The 23272-nt window shown below is 38.3% G+C and overlaps 1 protein-coding gene across 1 annotated transcript in view; it reads left to right on the top strand.

Annotated features, from left to right (window-relative positions):
* Nucleotides 1-19818: 19818 nt before the first annotated feature.
* Nucleotides 19819-23272, top strand: part of PDE4D (phosphodiesterase 4D) — an 871615-nt gene continuing 868161 nt past the window's right edge. Inside the window, exon 1 of the mRNA XM_021702161.1 lies at nt 19819-20279. Coding sequence (XP_021557836.1) covers nt 19819-20279 — 461 coding nt within the window. The remainder of the gene's footprint in view (nt 20280-23272) is intronic.

Here is a 23272-nt window from a genome sequence, read left to right as displayed (position 1 = left end):
GGTAGTAACATCCAGAGCCATCTTTAAAAAAACATATTTCAGGGCGCCTGGGTGGCTCAGTTGGTTAAGCAACTGCCTTCAGCTCAGGTCATGATCCTGGAGTCCCTGGATCGAGTCCCGCATCGGGCTCCCTGCTCCGCAGGGAGTCTGCTTCTCCCTCTGACCCTCCCCCCTCTCATGTGCTCTCTCTCATTCTCTCTCTCAAATAAATAAATAAAATCTTAAAAAAAAAAATATTTCAAATGTAGTGTCAGTGGTAATTCATGATGAAACAACAGCTTGATTAATGGCAATTTAAGCAGGTTTTAAAACTAAATTATATGTATATCCTATTGGCTTGTCAGATTCTAGTTATTAAATACATTGATTTCATACTGAGAAAGCTCTTATTTTCCTACAGTTTACCTTTTGAGAAGTGCAGTTGGCATATATTATTTTGACCAGTTAGTATATTTCTTATTGTTCACTTTATGCCTGGATCTTTAAAAAATTTTTTTGCATGAACTTGTCTGCATGAAGTGTATTTTTCTTATATTAAGAAAACTATTGGTAAAAGTATAATAAAGGCAGAATAGCTCATTGTTTTAATTCAGTTGTATATGTGCATCCCTTCATTTTCTTGTACAAGTTGACAAATAGTATTTCTCAACTGATATGTGAGCTTGTTGCCTAGATTATTTTCTATTTAGTTTAGGTCTTGCTGTATCAGGCAGGATTTCCAGGAGACGGTTTGCCATTGTTTTTTTCTCCTCCAAATGTAGAAGTTCAAAAAAATCTCTCCATGATTATAATCTACGGTTGACTCCTCATATTGGGGGGCAATGTGGGCTGATGAGCAGAGGTAAAGAATAGAAAAACCTGGTTAGGTACAGTTCTGGAGAGTAGAAAATTAAAGAAGGAAGAAAAGGTGAGGGGATAAGTAATTTACATGGAATTATTTCAGAAAAATAAATATTCTATGTTTCAGATTTAGATCAGTGTGATCTTTAAGGGATATGAGAGAATGCCCCGTTTTGTTATTCTAGAGTGGTAATGTTCCAGATAATTCACATCACCAAGAAGGAATGAGTTTCATTTCATATTTCAGAGAAATATCTGGTTTACTCATTTTTACTATTAAGTCTCACATCTTACTGTTAAGGAAAAAATGGGTCATAGACACATAGTACCTCCCTCCCTGTAGTATTTTTGCAATTTCCTGTGAGTCTATAGTCATTTCAAAATGAAAAGTTTAAAAAGAATAAGTCTCACAAATGTGAGGGGAAAATATTAATGCAATCCTAACATAATGCAATACTGTAGTCCCTGGTTAGGTAAAATATATGAGCAGATGTTCAATCTCCCTGGTCAGTAAATATGCAGATTGATTATTTTTTTAAAGATTTCTTTATTTATTTGAGAGAGAGAGTGAGTGAGTCAGGGGAGGGGCAGAGAGAGGGGAACAAACAGACTCCCTGCTGAGTGCAGAGCCTACAAGGGGCTCTATCCCACAACCCAGAGATCAGGACCTGAGCCAAAATCACGAGTCTGACCCTTAACTGACAGCCATCAGGTGCCCCACAGATTGATTATTGAAATAGCTTTCTGTCTTGTCTCTCTACCTTCACACTTGCCACTCTATGATGTGTTTTCAACATGGCAGTCACAGTGTGATCCTCTTAGACTATAACTCAGACTATGCTATTTCTCTTCTCAAAACCTTTCATTTCATTCTGAATCAAAGCCAAAACCTCTTCTCAGAAACACACACCCTACACCGTCCCCACCCACTTGCACCCCAGCTTTATTTTCTCTGGTGCCTTGTTCACTCAACCCACTCCAACCACACAAGCCTCCTTGCTGTCTTTTCCTGCCTCAGGGACTTTACACTGACAATCCACTCTACCTGTAATGCTTTTTCCTAATTCCCTTCAGGTCTCTGCTCAAATATCACGTTATCATAGAGGGCTTTCCTTACCTATCTTACAAAGCTGCACACTCTCCTCTCCCACATTCCTTGTTCCCCATGCCTTTATTTTTCTCCATAGAACTTATAATCACCGGATAGAATATATGTTTCTTTACTTTCTGTTGTCTATTTGAAGGATGTCAAGAATTTTGTTATGTTTATGTTATACTCTGGTACGTAGAACATGTAGTAGTTATTCACATTTATTAAATAAGTTATTTAATCAAATAAATCACTTTTGCAGCTGGTTTATGCAAGTGGGAGTCAATATGTCAACTCTAACTCAGAATTTTTATAGAGTGTTACATGTATTATACTGGCAACACAGGTGTGCTATATTTTCTATACTCTTTTTGAAAATTCAGTATTTTAATACTATAGGAATTAATTACCTGATTTCTTTCCACTAAAGCTCTAATATTTACAATTAAGGTTTCTAGATTACAAGGAAGAAAATAGCCTTCTTTACTTTTGTGTATTAAATTTTGTATATGTTCCTTTTGTCTCTCTCCATTGTAAGTCTTATTAATGAAAAATTCAGACACATTTGTTTGGCTCTGTCACGTATGTGGAAAGGAGTTCTTTTTTGCTTTTCTATACACAGAACATTATAACAGCTGTCACATCTATAGCTTCATTGGTCAAGAGGTGCCGCTCCCCAGGCCATGGGGATTTTCTACTAAAGGAATTGAAAGATTCAGTGTTCAATTGGAATGAACAGAACCATCTTGACCATAACATTTTGGATTTTTTTTTTTTTTTTAGTAGAAAATGGTCTTTCACAATTACCTCATCGAACACCTTCCATATAACAATAAGGAAAATGAAAATATTCTTCATGTCCTGGAATAATTCCTGGCTTAATTGACTCTCACTTGCAGTAGTTTGATGTCTGTTCATTCAAACTGGCCAAACCATTATTCAAGGTCACCGCACTAGACTGGTTGTTCTTCCTTAATGATTTTCTCTGATGTTTGTATTCCTGGTTCCTCCATCTCATTTGGGTCTCAGCTTAAAGGTCACTTGCTCAGAGAGGTCTTCCTTGCCAACCCAATCTAAAGTAGCATTTAGTAACCTAGCACATTCCTTATTTTAACTCTCAGAATAGAACACCTCACTATCTTCTCTCTGGAGTATTTATTTTTACATTTATTACGTGTTTATTGTGTATCTCACTACATTTAATACAGACATTGGCAGCCTTGATTGTGTTGTTCACTGCTTTATCCCCAGTGACTAGAACACTTCTTGGCAGTGAGTTGTTGCTCCATAATTATTCGTTTAATGAGTAAATGATATAATCCCCATTACTTGTCATATTTGTTTAAATGATTAAAAGCATCAGGGACCTAAGCATATAGAACTCAACAATTATGGACTCCCCTCCAGCCTCATCATGGGTCATTAACGAAACACCAGATTAATTGGCCCAGTCTTCATAGGTCATCAGGGTAATATGCCCAGGTGTTTTTGATATTGGTAGACTACTCTGTGATAAACATTAATCACAGTATGTTATTAGTTTATTGATGATATGCATCTTCCTTCACCAAGTGCAGCCTTGTTTCCCAGCATCTGAAAAGAAAGATAGGACTGGTTTCTTAATGTTTTCCTTTCCAGGAAATATTTTACTCCATACTTAAGATGAGTTATATTAAAATTAGAAAAATCACCTGAAATCTTTTTTCTTATCAGTAAAAAAGTTTAATTATATCAATTCAACAAATGGTCTTTGAGCATCTCCTCTGTACCAGGTTCTTTTCTCACTGAGTTTTTTTTTTTTCTTCTTTTTAATGGGGAGAAGCAGACGATAAATATCTGTATGGCAAGTGTTGTGCTTAATCTATTCACGTGTTACTATATCCTTAACGCAATTCTTTGATGTAGGAATTATTATTCCTTTTTCTTTTAACATCTTAGGGAAATTAACCTCAGAGGAGTAAGACAAAGTATCCTTGATTCACACTGTTAGTTGCAGAGTTGGGATTTGAACATAAATTTTCATTACTCCAGAGCCTCCCTTTGTACTTTATTGTTTGGAAAAAGAATATTCTATGAAAATTTAAATATGGACAATAACAAAAATGTGAGCCTTATAAGGCATTAAAATAATTATAATTCTTACAAAAAATAAATTACTCATTCAAATAGATAATTTGGCTATATATGTTGGTCATGGAAACTAAGTACATATACATTACCATAATATGTTACTTTAAATGTCTAAAAAATGGATTATAGTATAAATTAGACTCATTAAAAAACCATTCAGATGCATAGTTTATCAGTTATTGTTCAAAGTGTGGTCATTAAAGTAGCTCTAAGTGCTTTGAAGTTTTTAATAGGGTGGACATTAGATTCTGGTAGACAGATAAGCCAGTCTTTAAGTCAACCAATATTCCTATACAAATCCTTCACCTAGCTTGCTGTCTAGTCCCTGGGAGATGGTGATGTGGACCCTAGCCCTGAACCAGGGATTCTACTTCATTATGAATTCTGACTTTGTATTTTGGACACGGAATCATTTGGAGGCAAGGAGATGTTTGTGATTATAAATACCATGGATGTAAGTGATTATAAGTACCATGGATGTAAGTGCTTCCATTAGGTAATCTGGGGCTTGTGATGTTATGGCAGTCATACAGCTAAATTACCAGCATCTCTTCGGGATATTGAGATCATTAACTGAGACATGAAGTGTTTTGTGATTGTGTGACTGGGTATAAAATGGACAGAATGACGTTTAGAATTTCAAGCTCTACGTTCCAGATGGACCAGCCAGCAAGATCTTCATACGGTATTTGAACCAGAGTACTGATGCTTTTGTTGCTGGCATTTTGTCTGGTTTGGGATTAATTTGGTTGTCATGAATAGCTCTTTAGCATATAAAGATGAAAGAAGTGTAAGCTCATAAAATAAGGGAGTCTCTTAACACAGAGTATGTGCAGTGCCAAAACAGTCAACTGTATCAGACAAATCATTGGTGAAATCAGAGGTGACTTACTCAATTTTGTATTCATTTAGTCATTTCAAAAATATGTATTCATTCTTTATAAGTATGCCAGCAGCTCAGTTATATTCCCAGTGTTTTCACCCTCAGAAATTTCACTATTGAGGTATGAAAATGAGACATGCATACTCACATTAAAAATTAAGTGACAATTCAAGAGGCAGCACAGGCAGTCTGTGATTAAGTGCCATCTGAATAGTATGAACAATAAATGCTATGAGCTCATACAAAGGAAGGATCAAGGGAGGCCTTATGAAAAAACTTGGAATTGCCTTGTTTTGGGAGCGGATTATGAATGAGTTGGAATTGAATAAATGGAGGGTGTGCTAACCTGGAGGAGGGGATTCAACATAGAGTTGGATGCCTGAAACTAGAAATTAGGTTGTGATCTTGGGAGACAGTGGGGAATTGCAAAATTAGTGCCTGACCATATTGTGTGGGTCTTTGATTGCTAGGTTAAGACATTTGTACTTAATCCAGAGAATAATGGGGACTCATGGAAGGTTTTCTACAGGGGAGTGGAAGGAAAATTCATCACAGTTACAGTGACTTATGTCATAGAAATGTGCAGAATATCTTGAAACTAGGGAGAGATGAGAAAGGAAGAAAGACTTTTGAACAGTGGTTTTTAAACTTTAATGTGCTTAAGAATCCACCTAGGTAGCTTGTTGAAGTTGCAGATTTCTGAGCTTAACTGAGATTTTGATTAAGTCTGGAGAGGACCCTTAATCTCCATCTTAACAAGGATCAATGTGATTCTGATTTAAGTGGTCTTCAGACCACATTTTGGATAATACTAAAATAGAAGTCTGTCACAATAATACAGGAGTGAAGTGGTGAAAGTTTGTACTATAATTTGGAAGTAGGAAAGAAAAGGAAGTGATGACCGTAAGGATTAAGGTTATGGAAGAATTGATAACAACTTAGAAATGTTTGGATACAAGAAATCAAAGGGAAGAAATAGTCTAAGATGACATTAATGTATTTAATTCAACGTATTTGATAATTTTTGTTTTTACGACTGGATTTGCTAGTCATTTAATTTACTGGAAAGAATCAGCACATGTAAAGATAATGCCCAGGTGTGAACTGAAGAGAAAATACAATATAATGTATGTGGTAATACATGTAAATAAAAAATCCTGAAAAAATTAATCCACCATTTTGTATTATATTCAGATATATTCTAATGATTATTTTCCCCATTGTGGATTTAAGTGATTCTTAGTTAGAGTTCCTGAATGTCTTGGGTGGGTGTAGAATTCACAATTATCCACATCTTCCCCATATAGCTAAGAGGGTAACTCTAGGGAATATATTGGAGCATCTCCATAGTTATGATCATTCTATATCCTGGATTTGGGGGGAAAATCTGATTAAAAATAATCATATCCTGAACTCATAGATACAGGGAATAGATTGGTGGTTGCCAGAGGTAGGATGTGGGGAGGAGAGGCACAAAATGGGTGAAGATGGTTGAAAGGTACAAACTTCCAGGTTTTTTCTTTTAAAGATTTATTTATTTATTTTAGAGAGAGAGAAGAGTGAGTGGGGGTGGGGAGGGTCAGAGGAGGAGGGAGAGAAGCAGACTCCCTACTGAGTACAGAGCCCTACACAGGGCTAGATCCCAGGACTCCGAGGAAACTGAGCTGAAATCAAAGTCAGCCACTTATCTGACTGAGCCACCCAGGTGCCCTCAAACTTCCAGTTTTAAAAATAAAAACGCCCTAGGGAGGTAATGTATAGCACTGACTGAAATAAATAATACTGTATTGCTTATTTGAAAGTTACTAAGAGAGTAGGTCTCAAAAGTTCTTCTGACAAGAAAAAAAATTGTAGATATGTATGATGATGAATACTAACAAGATTTTTTTGTGGTGATCATTGTGTAATATACACATATATCAAATCATTATTTGTATACATGAAACTGATATGTTATATATCAATTATATCTCATTAAAAATATTAGTTTACATTTCCTAGAGATCTATCAGACTATGAACCCTAATTCTTGGTTTGGACAATGCAGTTAGTGGAATTATAGTAGATAGTGGATAAAATATGCAGTTTTGGGGCTTATTCTCAGTAGGTGCCAGGACAAACTCAAAAGAAAATATTAAGAAGGTTATTACTGTTAGATTCTAGTTTATATTATTAAGTCATCAGGAATGGTACTGATGAAAGTTGTAAAAAAAATTAAATTTTAAGGAGAAATTAGGAACTGGAAATGTTTCTTTTGCATGGATATTGCTTAAAATTACTGACATTTCAAAATCTTTAGTTCACCAACAGAAGGAAAAAGATAAAGAAATTCAAGTAACTTGAAGAGTTAGAAAGTTGTATATAAATCAGTTGCAGTTACGAGTAAATAATAATCATATTCCTCAGGGGTGCCTGGGTGGCTCAGTTGGTTAAGCCTCTCCCTTCAGTTCAGGTCATGATCCCGGGGTCCTGGGATTCAGCTCAGCGGGGAGTCTGCTTCTTTCTCTCCCTCTGCGGCTCCCCCCCGGCTTGTGCTCTCTCTTTTCTCTCTGTCAAATAAATAAATAAAATCTTTAAAAAAATAATCATACTCCTCATGCTTCAAAAGGATGCTTGGTTTGAAAGAGGGAAGGCTTTGACCTCTTGAAAAGGATCTTGAAGTCAAGTAAAGAGTGAGGACTTGGGAGAAGTTTCAGCTGAGGGGAAAAAGGACTAGCAAAGAAACAGCACAGAGGAAAAGCAGGCTCCAGGTCTCTATTTGTGCGGGGCACCTGGGCATCATGAACAGAGTAGCTCTTCCTTTGCGGCGAACTACCTGAGTCAAACCTGTGTGCTCTTGAGATCACACAGCCTCTCCCCCCCCTGTTCCCTTAGGCTGACTTGGAGGCTGCTGAAATTGTCTTCTGGAACCTTGACACTCACTTTTGCCCAAACACAACAAAGAGTAATTCCTCATGGGGAGAATATTATAGATGTTGGTTTGTTAGCCCTATAGCCATAGTTTGCCGACCCTTGTTTTAATGCAGTATATGGTATTTCTATTATGGAGTAGTAGGTTGGTTAGAAAGCTACCACTTCAGCTGGTTAGAAAGCTAACTACTTTCCTAGCATAGTTTCCCTAAAGCAATAGGTTCCCAACTCAAAATAGATAGGAACCTGACCTACTACTACATCTAGTAAATTCCTTAAGTAAAGAAATGTAAAAGGCTTTGGAGGTAACACAAAAAGTGGCTAGAAATTGGGTTCCAGTATTTTTCTGGGTGTGTAGTTTTTTTTTGGGGGGGTGAGCTCTATATCCCAGATGGGGCTTATACTCACAACCCCAAGATCAAGAGTTGCATAGTCTGCTGACTGAGCCAGCCAGGAGCCCCTCTAGTTGTGTAAATTTTGGCCAGTTATTTGGGCCAGTTATGAAAGTAGGAATGATAATCTCTACCTGATTAAAAGGCCATGACTAGGGCGCCTGGGTGGCTCAGTTGGTTAAGCGACTGCCTTCGGCTCAGGTCATGATCCTGGAGTCCCGGGATCGAGTCCCGCATCGGGCTCCCTGCTCAGCAGGGAGTCTGCTTCTCCCTCTGACCCTCCTCCCTCTCATGCTCTCTGTCTCTCATTCTCTCTGTCTCAAATAAATAAATAAAATCTTTAAAAAATAAAAATAAAAGGCCGTGACTATCAATTGCTGTAGCATAAGTGAAATGCTCATTACAGTAACATCTGTCATACGGTAGACCCTCAGTAGATGTTGGTTTTCATCCTTCTTCTCCATATACCAGAAAATACATATGGAGTAGAAATAAAAGTAGAAACAAGGCAAAGTAGAAGGCAGAACTAGTTTCACATTTAAGATATTTGTATGTGATTCTTTTTCTAACTGAAATACTCATTGCTGGCTGAAAGGTACAGTCCTATTACTGCTTGGATGCAGCTCAGGATTTTCAAGAGCTCCAGTGTAATACATTAGGGGTGTTTGGTTCTCCATTTTTCTTATTTCCTAAATTATATGTAATATATGTGTACATATGCATATATAAATATATAAAATAATGTATATATGTGTGTATATATATATTACTTATGTGTCAGATACTGTGCTGAGAATTTTACATTTATTATTTCATTTAATCCTTACAGTAACATTGCATAGTCGGTTCTGTTATCACCCCCATTTTATAGATGAGAAACTGATATTTAGAGTGGTTATGTAGCCTGTAGTCATACATCTAGAACATCTCAGAGCTGGAACTGAAATTCAGGACTTTCTGGCTATGGTGAGCATTCCCTTAGTAAGGATGATGAATGACATACCTTTTAGAAAAATGTTTAAATTCAGTAAGACTACTGGTTTGACCATTTTGACTGAATACCTTCAGCATTTATGGATTACTTGACCAACATCAAAGAGGGACTGGATTAATAAGCACAGTGTGAAGTTTATGACTGGTCAGTTGGTCCACATCTTTGAACCTGCACAGAGGTCATTGCAAATAAATCTAGGTCTACATTTGGCACACTGCACAAAGCATTCTGAACAATTCGATGATGAGATTTCCATTATTTATGCATGAGGAAAATATGCTGTTTTCCATGCACTGAGCCAGGGGGAAAATTACTCAGCCTTAGTAATATTAGACCATGGATCTTACATTTATTTTAAAATGGTAGTGTCGTGCTGAGGAGAATAATGGTTAATATCTTTCTTCTTCTTCCTCCAAATACAATGTCAAAACTACATTGATTAAGGGGCACCTGGATGGCTCAGTTGTTAAGCGTCTGCCTCGGCTTAGGTCATGATCCCAGGGTCCTGGGATCAAGCCCCACATCGGGCTCCCTGCTCCGTGGGAAGCCTGCTTCTCCCTCTCCCACTCCCCCTGCTTGTGTTCCCTCTCTCACTGTCTCTCTCTCTGTCAAATAAATAAAATCTGTGTCTTTCTCTGTCAAATAAATAAATAAAATCTTAAAAAAAACTACATTGATTAAAATAAATAAAATCTTGTATCGTGGTGTCAAGTCTGTAAGAAGATAGAATAAGCAAGCAGAAACATTAAATTCTATATATTTTTATAGACTTCTGTATATTCACATAGAATTCTATATGAATTCTATATATTTTTTCCTCTCCCAAGGTTATTTCCTTCTATTCTGCTCATCAAGTTACATAGAAATTTTAAATTCTATCAGAATAAGTAGCACATTTTCTTAATGTTTTTTAAAAGTACTATTTTATTAAAAATTTTGCATTCACAAAGAAAGTGAGTACCTCGGTTAAAATTCAAGTTAGTTTGTGAGTATGCCCCAGGTACTGATCCAAATTCTCTTTTTTGGAGGGAACATGTATTTCTTGAGGATAGATTAAGAAACTTGTCTTCTCTCAATATAGGAAGCCTCTTTGCAGTCTTGTTTACTTCAGATTTGTAAGGGTGAATTGTGATACTGCTGAAAAATAACACATTTATTATTACTTGAGGAAAAGCCTTTTGACTTAATGAGTTAAACTTACTCATCTTTCAATTAATATCAGCTAGAGCTACTGTAGGAATTGAATTTGGTGGTGTTGGATAAGTATCAAAAAATATTCACAGACCCATCAGATGGCACATATTTGAGAAATTAAAATCTTTCCTGACCCTAAGAAGGAAACTTTCTGGCAACCAGGAGGATGTAGGGAGTTAATATTGAGGAATATATGGGGGTGCCTGGGTGGCTGAGTCATGAAGTGTCTGCCTTTGGCTCAGGTCATGATCCCGGGGTCCTGGAATCAAGCCCCGCATTGGGCTCCTTGCTGAGCGGAGAGTTTGCTTCTCCCTCTACCAATCACACTGCTTGTGTTCCCTCTTTTGCACACACTGTCTCTATCTGTCAAATAAATAAATAAAATCTTTAAAAAAAATACTGAGGAATATATGTGTTCCGGGAACGGGAGAATCATAGCCAAAGAACGAAGGAGGTTCACCTTCTACCTGAGAGCTACACATATCTTTTCATAAAAATTGTTATTCTAATTTAGTGTTAGTTTAACAGCTAAGCTTTGAAAGGAGGATGAAATCTATTTTAAAGACGTTCACAATTATTTTTAACTCAGGATTCTATTTTGACTCACCACATTTTTTTTATGCTGCCACAATTTTAAATGTTTGTCTAGTGATTTAGTTTGGGAAGGTTACAAATACAAAATATTTAGAATCTCTTGTAGCTTTCTCTCTCAAAGATAGAATTTTCAGTTCCACACTGCTCAGTGCTTGTTCCTACCCACCTCAGGTATATCTGTTCTGTTGGTGATGATGTGGGTTTTCTGCCACTGATTCTTACAAATTGGTTGCCCCCCTCTAAACTCCCTTAACATTCTAATAATTTGTCTCCATATTCCTTTGTGTTTTGTATGTAGATAATGTTATCATCAGCAAATAATGACAGTTTTGATTCTTCCTTTTCAATCCATTTATCTTCAGTATCTATGTGTGTGTTTGTCTTATTAAGGTATCTAGGATTTATGGTTTACTGTTGATTAGAAGTATTGATAATGAACATTTGTATCTTGTCCCTCACACAAGATATATCCAATATTTCAGCTTATATCTTTTTAGCTGTCTAATTTTATATTAAACCACCCATCCACTGATATTATTAAACAATTTATCCATTGACATTTTAATTTAAAAAGTTCCGTATTTAGTTTATCCCTTTGTCTTCTAGGTAAGATCACAGGTTTCAGACTGAGGTTGGCAGGGGCTCAAGTTCTGGCTTTCAAACTCAACAAATATCTGACCTTAGGCCAATAATTGCTACTATCAGCCTCCAATTCCTCAGATGTAAACTGGAGTTAATGCTAGAAATCCTTTATTTAAGAAACACATTAATTATAATATTCAACTCAATTTAATAGGAACTTTATAAAATGAGAAATATTACTTTACATTTTCTTAAAGGGAAAATGCATAATTTTGCCATACCACTGCCTACCTTGTTACTTTCCAGCATCTTAAAGTCTAAGATTAAATCTTCTTCACATTAAGAATTTAAAGATTCTTGGGGTGCCTGGGTGGCGCAGTTGGTTAAGTGTCTGACTCTTGCTTTCTGCTCAGGTCATGATCTCAGGGTCCTGAGTTAGAGCCCAGCATTGGGCTCAGCACTCAGCGGGAGTCTGCTTGGATATTCTCATCCCACCCCCCCCCATGCGCGACAGTCGGGCTCTCTCTCTCACGCTCTCTCTCTCTCTCAATCAAATAAATAAATAAATAAATCTTTTCAAAAAAATTGAAAGATTCATAACTATTTTTGGGCTTTGGTAGGTTAGGCCTAATTTCATAATAACAAGCTACTTCTCATAATCTCTTTTGCATATTGAGATTGAGAGTGACATTTCAAGGCATGTTGATTCCTTTTTTAAATTTAATTGTCAAACACTAGAAGCTTAGGATGCTCTCTTAAAAGTCAGCTAGAATCTTTTGACAGATGGACATTTAGCACCTGAGTAATTATCCTTCAGGTCTCACGAATCAGTCACTTTGAAAGTTCTATGACATCTTCCAAGGGATTTAGAAATATCTCGTCTTTTTAAGTGTATTGCTGTTGTATGATCAGACATGATTTTGTAGTTACTGCAATGATTAAACAATATACAGCTTCAACTACTGATGAATATCTTGTTGCTTTACAATAAAATATGGAAGTACAGTCTTTCTCCCTGAAAGAAATATTTTCTTTACTTACGATAGATGTTTGTCTCCCAGGCATATTTTCATTATTTCTACATATGGAGTAAGTTATCTTTTCAGTGAGGCAATATAGTATAGTCTTTTGAAGACATTTTAAGTGAATATTAGGTGTCTAAACCTCATTTAATTAAGTCTAAAATTGAACTATGTACTGTTCTATGAATACAAGTAACACATCAAAAATCTTTACCATTCCAACATGGCCCTCCTTGATTTTAATTCATTTCCAAATAGCCTCCACTGTACTTCACCCCAGGCCACTGGTCGGCTTGGTCTTCCCCAGTATGACAAACTGCTGCTATATGGCAGTGTCTTTGCACTTGTATTTTTCGTAGCCTGGGATGCTGGCTGACACCCTTCCTTCACTCCCAAGCATCATACACTAACTTCTCAATTTGCTTCTATTTGCTTTATGGCACTGAACCTCATCTGGCATATTTATATATTTGTTGGAGTTTTTGTTCTCTTTCTTCCAATTAGAACAGGAGAGCCAAAACTGTACTGATTTATTCAGTCCTTTTCCTCCGATCTTATGTTTGGCACATATTAAGTGTTCAGTAAGCATTGGTTGAATGAATAAATTAATGTTGAGACAATGAGATAACAGATGTTTTCTGTGTAGAGTTAAGATCACATGGGTTACACTTAACATCTGCAGGAGACTCGCACAGTCCTTTTAGTCTCTGTAGAAAGACTCCTTTTGATTTTCAAAATGTTAAAATGTGAAGAAAGAAGCACATTGTTATAAGGATTAAATAAAACAGGGTATGAAAATTATTTGGCAGAATGCCAAAAGCTAAATGTTTGATAAATGCACTAAACTTACTTCCATCAGAATTCATCATTTCCTCTTTCTCTGCTATCACAATGGAAATGTTTGGCTTTGGTCTGGTTTAAGGCAAATTCTTCCATCTATACCTTAGAGTTCAATCCACTTTTGCCTTCTGAGAGACAGCGTATTATCCATTATTTTCCTTCTTCCTCTCATATCCTTTATTTCTTCTCTGTTTGATTCCTACTCGTCATCTTACCTGAGTCACACAGAGGGGCCCCTTTTGATAATTTAGTATATTGCCTTGAGGGGGGCCTTCCTAAAAGGTGATTCATTATGAGATATTTGCATACTTACCTACCTGTCCTTCTTACAGATTCATAAAATTACTTGACGTTTTCTGAATTTCCAGTGCCCCACAGTTCCTCTCATCTCTGAGATTTTGCCAGTGCCAGTTTCTGCACAGAATTCGTTTTGATGCTCCCCAAGACAAACATATACAGTCATACATACATGTTCATACAAGGTATGATTAACTGATTTCACCTTGCGCTTGAGGTCTTGGCATCATCATCTTTATTGTGAAGACTACTGACACTTACACACTGAATGTTCCTCTTATGTACCAGACATTACATATCCCCATCAACACCCATGTCTCACAAACTCTCTCTCTCTCCCTGAGTTATACTTGTCTGTCTATTTGTTTACTTCCCTTAAAGACACAAAGCTCCTTGAAGACAAGTATTTTTTCATGTTCATCAGTTAAATACCGAAGTCTGCATGGGAACTGACAGATAACCAATATTTTCAGCTTGAATTGACAAGTGGAATAGTGTCGTTAGAAAGTTACAAGATTGGTTTCTGGTAGTACTGAAACCTGTAGGGCCAGCCAAGCACTTACTGCTGAATTTCCATCAGTGTGCTAATCAAAGAAAAATGTGCTCAAGTGTAGCATTTCTTAGTTCAACATTTATCACACATTGCTCTTTGTTTCATATTAGAGAAAAAAAATTACTAAAAATGACCTAACATATTGAAACAATGGGGTAGGGACTTTAGTACTAGTACTTAGAGTGGTAATATTGATAATACAATTTAATATATGTATAGATTTTTACAGTTCTAAAAGCCCTTCATATATCCACAGGAAATGCCCTAACCTTGTTTCTGAAAAACATCGAACACTTGGGTGAAATCTAGACTCTGAATACATCCTTTGGATATTTCTAACTAGGCAGCAGTTTGGCTTTATGTAAGACATCATTTGATGATGAAAATTTCTAACTCTATGCTGTTTGGCATCAGATTGATACATCCTAACAAATAACATAACACGTGTATTCAAGTATACTTAGGATATATGCAAAACGAAAGTTTCATTTAAATCTTCCTCTCATCATGAAGTTAGCAGTGGACCCTTAGTTATCATAACTTACATTTAATTCTGTGTTCTTAATTGAAATGGTGCTTTGCTCACTCTTAGCTTTTTATTGACATCATTTCTGCCAGAACACTCCATCATTATTGACAGGAATGTTCTCCCTTGTTAATTGTCCAGCAGAACATTCAGTGATTGATTGGATTGCTAGGGCAGATTTGAAATGCACTGGCAAAAAAAGGTGGTGGTGGTGGTGTATAATCTCTGTACCATGGTAATGGCACCAACTAACTTATTATTTCGGTTTGTTCAGGAAAAATGCACTGATAATTTACCAGAATTTTTCACTTTTTATACAGATGTGCTGATGATGAGTAGTGAAAGCTTTCAAGGAAGCCCCATATGAACCCAATAGTTTTTAAAGACCCTCTCAGATTGTACCCATAAAACTCCAACATTTATGGTCAATCAGTGGAAAAATGGATAATTTATTTGACATGTAAGTATGGAAAACTGATGTCCCCATTGAATATTTCCATTTTTGGTTATTTTAAATATGAGTGCAGAACCCTTAGATTAATGAAAAGTGTTTTTAAATGGAAAACTAGAAGTCTCATTTTTTTAACCGTGTAAGATTTTCTTTTAACATAGAGACAAGATTCATAGATAAACTATAAATTTTCATGAGATCTGGACTCTTAAACTAGGTTTGCCAGAAAGTATTTGAGTCATGTGGGCAAGTCAACTAAGAGAACCTAAAGTAATTTTGTGGCTATATAGTGAGGGAATTAGGTCTGGATCAGTAGTTATTGATATATTAAAGTCAGCTAAGGAGTTTTTAAAAATGCTGTCATCTGTGTTCTCCCCCCAGAAATACTGATTTCATTTGTTTAAGTGTGGCAATGGTTTTCAAATTTTAGTTGGATTCAGAATCACCTGGCCAACTTGGTAAATGTACAAAGCCCTAAGCTTAATCTGCTTCAAGGAGCTTGGGCTTTTGTATTCTTAAATTGTTCTCTAGGTGATTCTGGTAACATCACAGTTTGAAATCACTGGTCTAGAGTTTAACATCAGAAGTTTTTAAAGGTCTCCAAAGTGATACTCCTTAGGTGCAGCCATGGTTGGAAACCCCTGAGTAAAGTCAAATTTAGGATTCTTCCAACTCTATCAAGAATGATCCAAATTGGTAGCTTTTATTAAGTAGTTATTGTGTATAAGGCATTGTGCTAAGTATTATCTCATGAAATAATCACAAGACCCTTTGAGGTGGGTAATAATACTACTTTGCATATAATAGACATGGAGAGTAAGTAATTTAGAGCTAAGGTCACATGAATAAGAAGTGGTGGATTGGAAGCTAAGCTGTTTTACCTCACAGGTCACACAATAAACTACTACTATAAGTAATCTTTTGGAATTATAGGAGAAATTGAAAACTCTCAAATTGGGAACATGTTAGAAGGTACTTATATGATTTTCTTTTGCAATTTTTATTGAAGTATAATTTACATACAATATCCTTTTAGTTTCAAGTGTACTTCATAGTAATTTGATATTTTTGTATGTTATGAAATGATCCCCACCTTAGGTCTAGATACCATCTGTCACCTTACAGTTATTGCAGTATTATTGGCTATATTCCCCATGCTGTACATAACATCCCCATGACTTATTTTTTTTTATAACTGGTAGTCTGTACCTCTGAATCCCCTCCACCTATTTCACCCATCCCCTCAATCCTTCCCCACTCTTATAACCAACAGTTCGTTTCCTGTATGTATGAGTGTGTTTCTATTTTTTTTGTTGTTGTTGTTTTGATTTCACCTATAAGAAATCATATGATATTTGTCTTTCTCTGATTTATTTCACTTAGTATAATGCCCTCGAGGTCCATCCATGTTGTTGCAAATGGCAGAATTCCCTTCTTTTTGACAGAGTAATAGTCCATTGTGTGTGTGTGTGTGTGTGTGTACATATACATTGTATGTATATATACCTATCAGTAGACAATTATGTTGCTTCCATATCTTGGCTATTGTAACTAATGCTGTAATAAACATAGGAGTGCATGTATTTATTTGAATTGGTATTTTCATTTTCATTCAAATATTCAGAAGTGGAATTGTTGAATCATATGCCAGTTCTATTTTTTAAATTTTTTTGAGTAATCTCTATACTGTTTTCCATGATTGCTGCACCAATTTACATTTCTACCAATAGTATAGGAGGGTTGCCTTTTCTCCAAGTCCTCACCAGCACTTGCTTTTTCGTGGCTTTTTGATAATAGCAGATTTGACAGGTGTGAGGTGATAGAGCTCACTGTGGTTTTGATTTGCATTTTGCTGATTATTGATCAGAAAGCTTTTTCATGTGCCTACTGGCCATCTGTATGTCTTCTTTGGAAAAATGTCTATTAAAGTTCTCTGCCCATTTTTAAATTGGGTTGTATGTTATTTTGATATTAAATTATGTAAGTTCTTTATATATTTTGGATATTAATCCCATTATCAGATGTATGATTTATAAATATCTTCTTTCATGCCTTACTATTTTTTTGATGGTTTCTTTTGTTGTGCAAAAGCTTTTTAGTTTGATAAATGATTTTCTTATATTTAAAAATATACCTGACTTGTAATTATATAGTAAAAACAAAATAATCGTTTACAAAAAATAAATGGAGAATATAAGAAAAATAAATTGCTCATTAATTAAAAGAAAGAAGAGAACCGACAGTGAGAAGCAGGTTAGGTTTGAAAAATTCTCTTCATTCTGGAAAGAAGATCACATACTACTTGTTTGTACTGTTAGTGTTTGAAAAGCAAGATTATGAGCTTCAGATAGATATTCTGCCATAGCTCTATCGAGGAGAAAGGTGACAAGAATTTCATAGGAAAAAAAGAAATTTGTATACTCCTTCAAAATGGTTCCAAATATTAATAATGCGATGAATTGGAAAAAATGATTTATACTGCAAGCATTTCCTTTTCTCTCCTCTCTTGTTTGGAAAGATACCAGTTCAATGCCTTCCTAGGCATAGAAAATTCTTTGGCCACTGCCATTAGTCATACTTGTGTCTGTAAAGGGGAGAGAAGAATGCCTTAGTCAGGTATGTTTTCAGTGCTACATAGAGGGAAGTGGTACTTAGGAGACTGCCTTGCTGCTCTCAAGACAGCCTTTCTCAGGCTTTGTATATGGGCCCTATGGGCATAATGCCAGTACTGAAATGTTGGAGGATACATTGCCTACCTTGAAGGAGGAGGAGGACAAGGAAGACAAGGAGGAGAAGGAGGAGGAAGAAATATACATGTAGAAATGCCAAGGGTCATTTTTGCAAAGCATTAATTTTAATTGCTTCTACTTAGAGAAGGGAACAGTGAGCAAAGAGAGCATTTATTTTCATTGATGGTATTTCATCACTGGCTTTTATATTGAGAGTTCACTATATGGAGAACTTTGGATTTCTGGCACTCTGGAGAGTCTGAGAGATGGTTCCTGATTCTGGTACTTTAGTATTCATTATATGAAATGAATAAAATGTACATACTTAAGTGTGTCAAAATTGACTGTGTATGGTAAATAGAATAATTATACTGCTAACAAGCTACTGTAACCCCTAAATAAAATTATATTTCACATAATGGATGGTACAGTACTAGTTCCCATAAAGTCTAATTCTAAGATTAAATATAATTTAAAATATAAAAAAAGTACAAGAAAAATGTGTACATATATTGCTCTGAAACTTTCTTGACTTCTCAAAAATGGCCAACATTGCAGGAAAATACTAAATAAAGGAAGACAAATAGAAATGGAATTTGGATTTTAGTGCCAAATATGACTCTTATTTCTGTGGGATAATAGTGATACATGTTTTTAAATGCTTTGGTAATAGAGCTGTGTTCTGCTGAAAGTGGCAGAATGACAAAATTGCAGGCAGACACTGACAGTGGAAACCCCTGAAGATAAACGGAGGTTTGTAATGGAAAAGGTTCCCCAACCTTAACTGTGGCCAGCTATCTCTCAGCCTTGACAACCGTTCACTTTGATTTCCAGCTAGGACCACTCCTGGGGACCTTAATCACAGAAGGAACCGCAACATGAGATAATAGCTGGAGGAAGATCTTCAAGAGGAAACAGTGGGCATTCTCCCTGCTATGGGAAAGATCCACACAATATTTAATCCTATGTCAGGGAAAGAGGCTGAAATAATCCTGATATTGGGCCCTCACCCAGATCCGAATTTTCAGCAACCTGCACAAAAACCATCCTGGGCAACTTTGCCGGGTCACATCCCTTATCTTTGGAAGCCCCAGCATGGGGCTCATCATCAACAAGCTGTGAGAATCAGACTCCAGGAACACCGAACTCCATTTCTGGAAGAAGACTGAAGCAAGTGGAGGTGCAGAAGAAAGCTCAGGGGCAGTGGGGGGCAGTGGGGGGGAGGGAGGCGGGGGCACGGGGATCGGAAGGATCAGGAGGACAGGTCTGACTTCTGACTGGCTGGGGTGGTTTTGGAGAAAGTCGCGGCTGGGCTCACCAGTCAGGAGCTGTCCAACTTTTCAGCAGCTCTGGTCTCAGGGTTCAGGCACTCTGGACTGAGGAGGCTGCTGCCACTACTGCTGCTGCTTTTTCTGCATCTCGAGCTGCTAACAATTCCTGCTTTCGCCGCAGGCGCCCAAAGGAAGGAAGGGAAGAAGAAAGGGAGGAAGGAGGGGACCGGCTGTCGGTGAAGCCTAGCACCGCGCGTCCTAGTCTTGGTGAACTGGGGAGCCCAGGAGTGTGTCTCTGCCACAACCACTGTGGAGGGAGCCCTGTCACGTTCTGTGACCCCTCCCGCTGGCAGAGCCTCCTCTTGGTCGCCCGGAGCCTCTGCTGGCTTCAAGTGGGAAGCTGAGCCCAGCCTCTGTTTGGCTCCAGAAGCGGCGGCGGCAGCAGCAGCAGCATCCGGGAGGCGCTCGGGCCAGCGCGCTGAAACTAGCTGGACAGCAGGGCTCGGAGCTGCGAGCCAGGATGGAGGCAGAGGGCAGCAGCGTGCCAGCCCAGGCGGGCAGCGACGAGGGCAGCGACGGCGCCGGAGGGGCCACACTCAAAGCCCCCAAGCACCTCTGGAGGCACGAGCAGCACCACCAGTACCCGCTCCGGCAGCCCCAGTTCCGCCTCCTGCACCCCCATCACCACCTGCCCCCGCCACCGCCGCCCTCGCCCCAGCCCCAGCCCCAGCCCCAGTGTCCGCTGCAACCGCCCCCGCCACCCCCCCTGCCACCGCCCCCGCCGCTGCCCGGGGCTGCTCGCGGCCGCTACGCCTCGAGCGGGGCCACCGGCCGGGTCCGACATCGCGGCTACTCGGACACCGAGCGCTACCTGTACTGCCGTGCCATGGACCGCACCTCCTACGCCGTGGAGACTGGCCACCGGCCCGGCCTGAAGAAATCCAGGATGTCCTGGCCCTCCTCGTTCCAGGGACTCAGGCGGTGAGTGGAGAGTGCCCCCTCCCCCATTCAGGCAAGGGGTCACCTCCCCAGTTCTCAAATTCTCCTCATTGGTCTATTTAGCACTAGCAATCCAGGACCCAGGGCTAAATTCTATTCTGGGAATTGGGGGAGGGAAAGCAGGGGCGTGTCTGTCTTTGCTTGAGAGGGCTAGGATTCACGTGTGTGAAAGAGACCCTGAAAGTACGGTACAAATGTTGTGGGGGGGGGGGCGGGGGCGCACGCGCGAGTGTGTGCGCGCTGGTGTGTGCCTGTGTGTGTGTCTAAGAGAATGAAAGAAAGATTTCCAGTTGTCTCTACCACCCACCATCCCCTCCCCACCCACTTCCATCCCACCCTGGCAAGTGGGACTAAACAGGCAAATTCAGTTTGCTCTGTTGCAGTAGGAAGAAGAGTGAAGGGAAGGGGTGGGGTTGCTGAGACAGGGAGACTCCCAGTAATCAGTCCACTCCCCCCCAGAGTGAGGGGGTTGGTGGGACAGATCTGATGGTGACTGGGAATGGGTGAGACAGCTTGGTCCCAGGATTGTAGCTCACAGCCTGAGAACAACTCTTTCTCTTTGTCAAGTCGGGAAGTAAATTGAACAGCTAAAGGGGAGAACAAACACGTGGGTGACTTGGAGAGTTTGGAGCAAAATGTTCAGCAATCCTCAGGAGAGGGAAGAGGGAGGGGTGGAAGGAGGGAGCGAGGACTCTGTGGGAGCTACACTGTGTCGGTATGTGGTGTGTGTGCAGGCTGTGTGTGTATCCATCCAGTTGTCTTTGCAAAATCCCAGGAAGAAAGTACCTCGTTTTATTTAGCAGCAGGAAAGACGCAGAGATTTGATTACAGTGATTTCTCCTTAATGTAGAGTGCTCTGGAAGGCAGGGCAAGGAAGCCGCATGTCACCTGGAGTTTTAATAGAAGCCAACTGCTCCTATTCCAAGGAAATGAGTAGTGTAAAGAACCAATTACAGCTACTCTGAGAACTCAGCTCAGATTTTTAACTCAGCCATGGAGGTGGAAGTTGGGCCCTTTCCCTGCAACCCAGAAACAGCTCCCTCTCCGCTCCTCTCTATCTTTTTCTTTTTTATGAGCATTGCTCTGTGTGTTGTGTACACTATGTTCAAAGGAAATCCAGCCAAATAGAATATCCCGACCCCGATATGCCCACATGCTCCTCATACCCTTTGCCTTCCTCACACCCTTAGGTACTGGACATTTTTTGTGGTGATGTCCTTATACCTGTTAGATAAAAAGAATGAGAATTGTGGTTAATAATCACCATTCAGATCAATTTAAGTTTTGAAGATTGTTGTGATTTCAAACATTCATGAATTAATATGCAAGTTTCATTTTTATACCTCAAACTGCTAAAACCCACATGCTGTGTTACCCTTTATTTGAAGAGTTGAATGTCCTCCACTTGGGTAGAGCACTATATATGTGGGTCCCCAGTGTTGGAATAAAGGCAAGCATGGCACTTTGTATGTTTGAGCTATGAACATTTGTGAGACTGAGGTTTTAACAAATATTAAATAAGAACAAGAGTTCTAGATAAATCTGTGGGTTGACTGACTTTGTAGCGTCTCTTAATTATATTCATTTTTAAATAAAACAGAATATGTCTGAGAGGGTGGAGAGGGAAAATAAGCTAATTGGAGTAGAGGTATTGCATCATTGAGTTGAATTTATTTTTTGCTGTGCTCGTTACACTGATTAATTGTTCTGTTTGGAATTTGTTAATTGAATGGTTCACAGAGAACTAAAGATGTATAATATTTACACATAGCTTTCACTGTAGCTCATCCGATAAATCATTCTCATTCTATTTAAGAATTATTGGACTTAAAATTCTTTACATCACTTATGTATTTCCCAAACATTCATTGCATGTCAAGCTTTTCCTTAATAGAATTGCTTTTGTAAATAAATGTTCTTTTCAAGAAGGGTATCAATATTACTCTCATTCTTTTTTTTTTTTTAAAGAAGTGTTAATTTATACTCTTTTATTTTTTTATTTTTATTTTTTTTTTTTAAATTTTATTTATTTGACAGAGAGAGACACAGCGAGAGAGGGAACACAAGCGGGGGGAGCGGGAGAGGGAGAAGCAGGCTTCCCGCGGAGCAGGGAGCCCGATGCGGGGCTCGATCCCAGGACCCTGGGATCATGACCTGGGCCGAAGGCAGACGCTTAACGACTGAGCCACCCAGGCGCCCCAATATTACTCTCATTCTTTAAGAAGAATGGTAGGAATGCTTTAAAATTATCAAAAAATCACATTTATTAACTTATTTGAACCCATTAACAATACTGAAATGAAATGGTATTGTCTCTACTTTATAGATAAGAACATTGAGCCCTAGAGGATATGAGTGACTTGTTCAGTAGCACATTGTTGTGAGTGCCAGAGCTGAGACTGAAACCTCGGTCTCCTGCCTCAGCAAAGACAGTGGGTGCTCCAAAAATAAATGTGCGCAGAACCTGGGCATGTTGACAGCATCAAGAAATATATAAAACCAAACATGAAGTTTATATTGATTGATACCACAGGACATAAAGTCCCAATGAAAAATGAGATATGGTTTTAAAAAAAAAGAACAGCGTAGGCTCTGGAAGCAATGAGAAATTTTAACTTTTATTTTTAACTTTTGAAATCCTAGCTGTTACACTGGTGTTAATTATCACAATAGAGGCAAATCAATGTATTTGTTGACTTTCTACATTGCATATAATACAATAATAAATATGAAACAATGTTCAGAGAATTAAAGTTAATCAGATTACTTCATGTTGTTTTCAGTGATCTTCTAAAAGGGAACAGAAGTGTGAGACGTGTAAAGTGGGTGTGTGTGTGTATGTGTGTTCATGTGTGCATGTGCCATCATTCAAATGGAGGGCTTAACTTGTCTGTCAAGTTAATGTCTCTGAAAAATCCTCATGGATGGATGGGTGAATGATTCCCTCTGGACTACCAGGAAAAATATGTCCTTTA

The sequence above is a fragment of the Neomonachus schauinslandi genome, chromosome 7 (genome assembly GCF_002201575.2).
Source record: "Neomonachus schauinslandi chromosome 7, ASM220157v2, whole genome shotgun sequence".
Classification (NCBI taxonomy): Eukaryota; Metazoa; Chordata; class Mammalia; order Carnivora; family Phocidae; genus Neomonachus; species Neomonachus schauinslandi.
The sequence above is the reverse complement of the archived record's forward strand: the minus strand, read 5'-3'. Positions and strand labels throughout refer to the sequence as shown.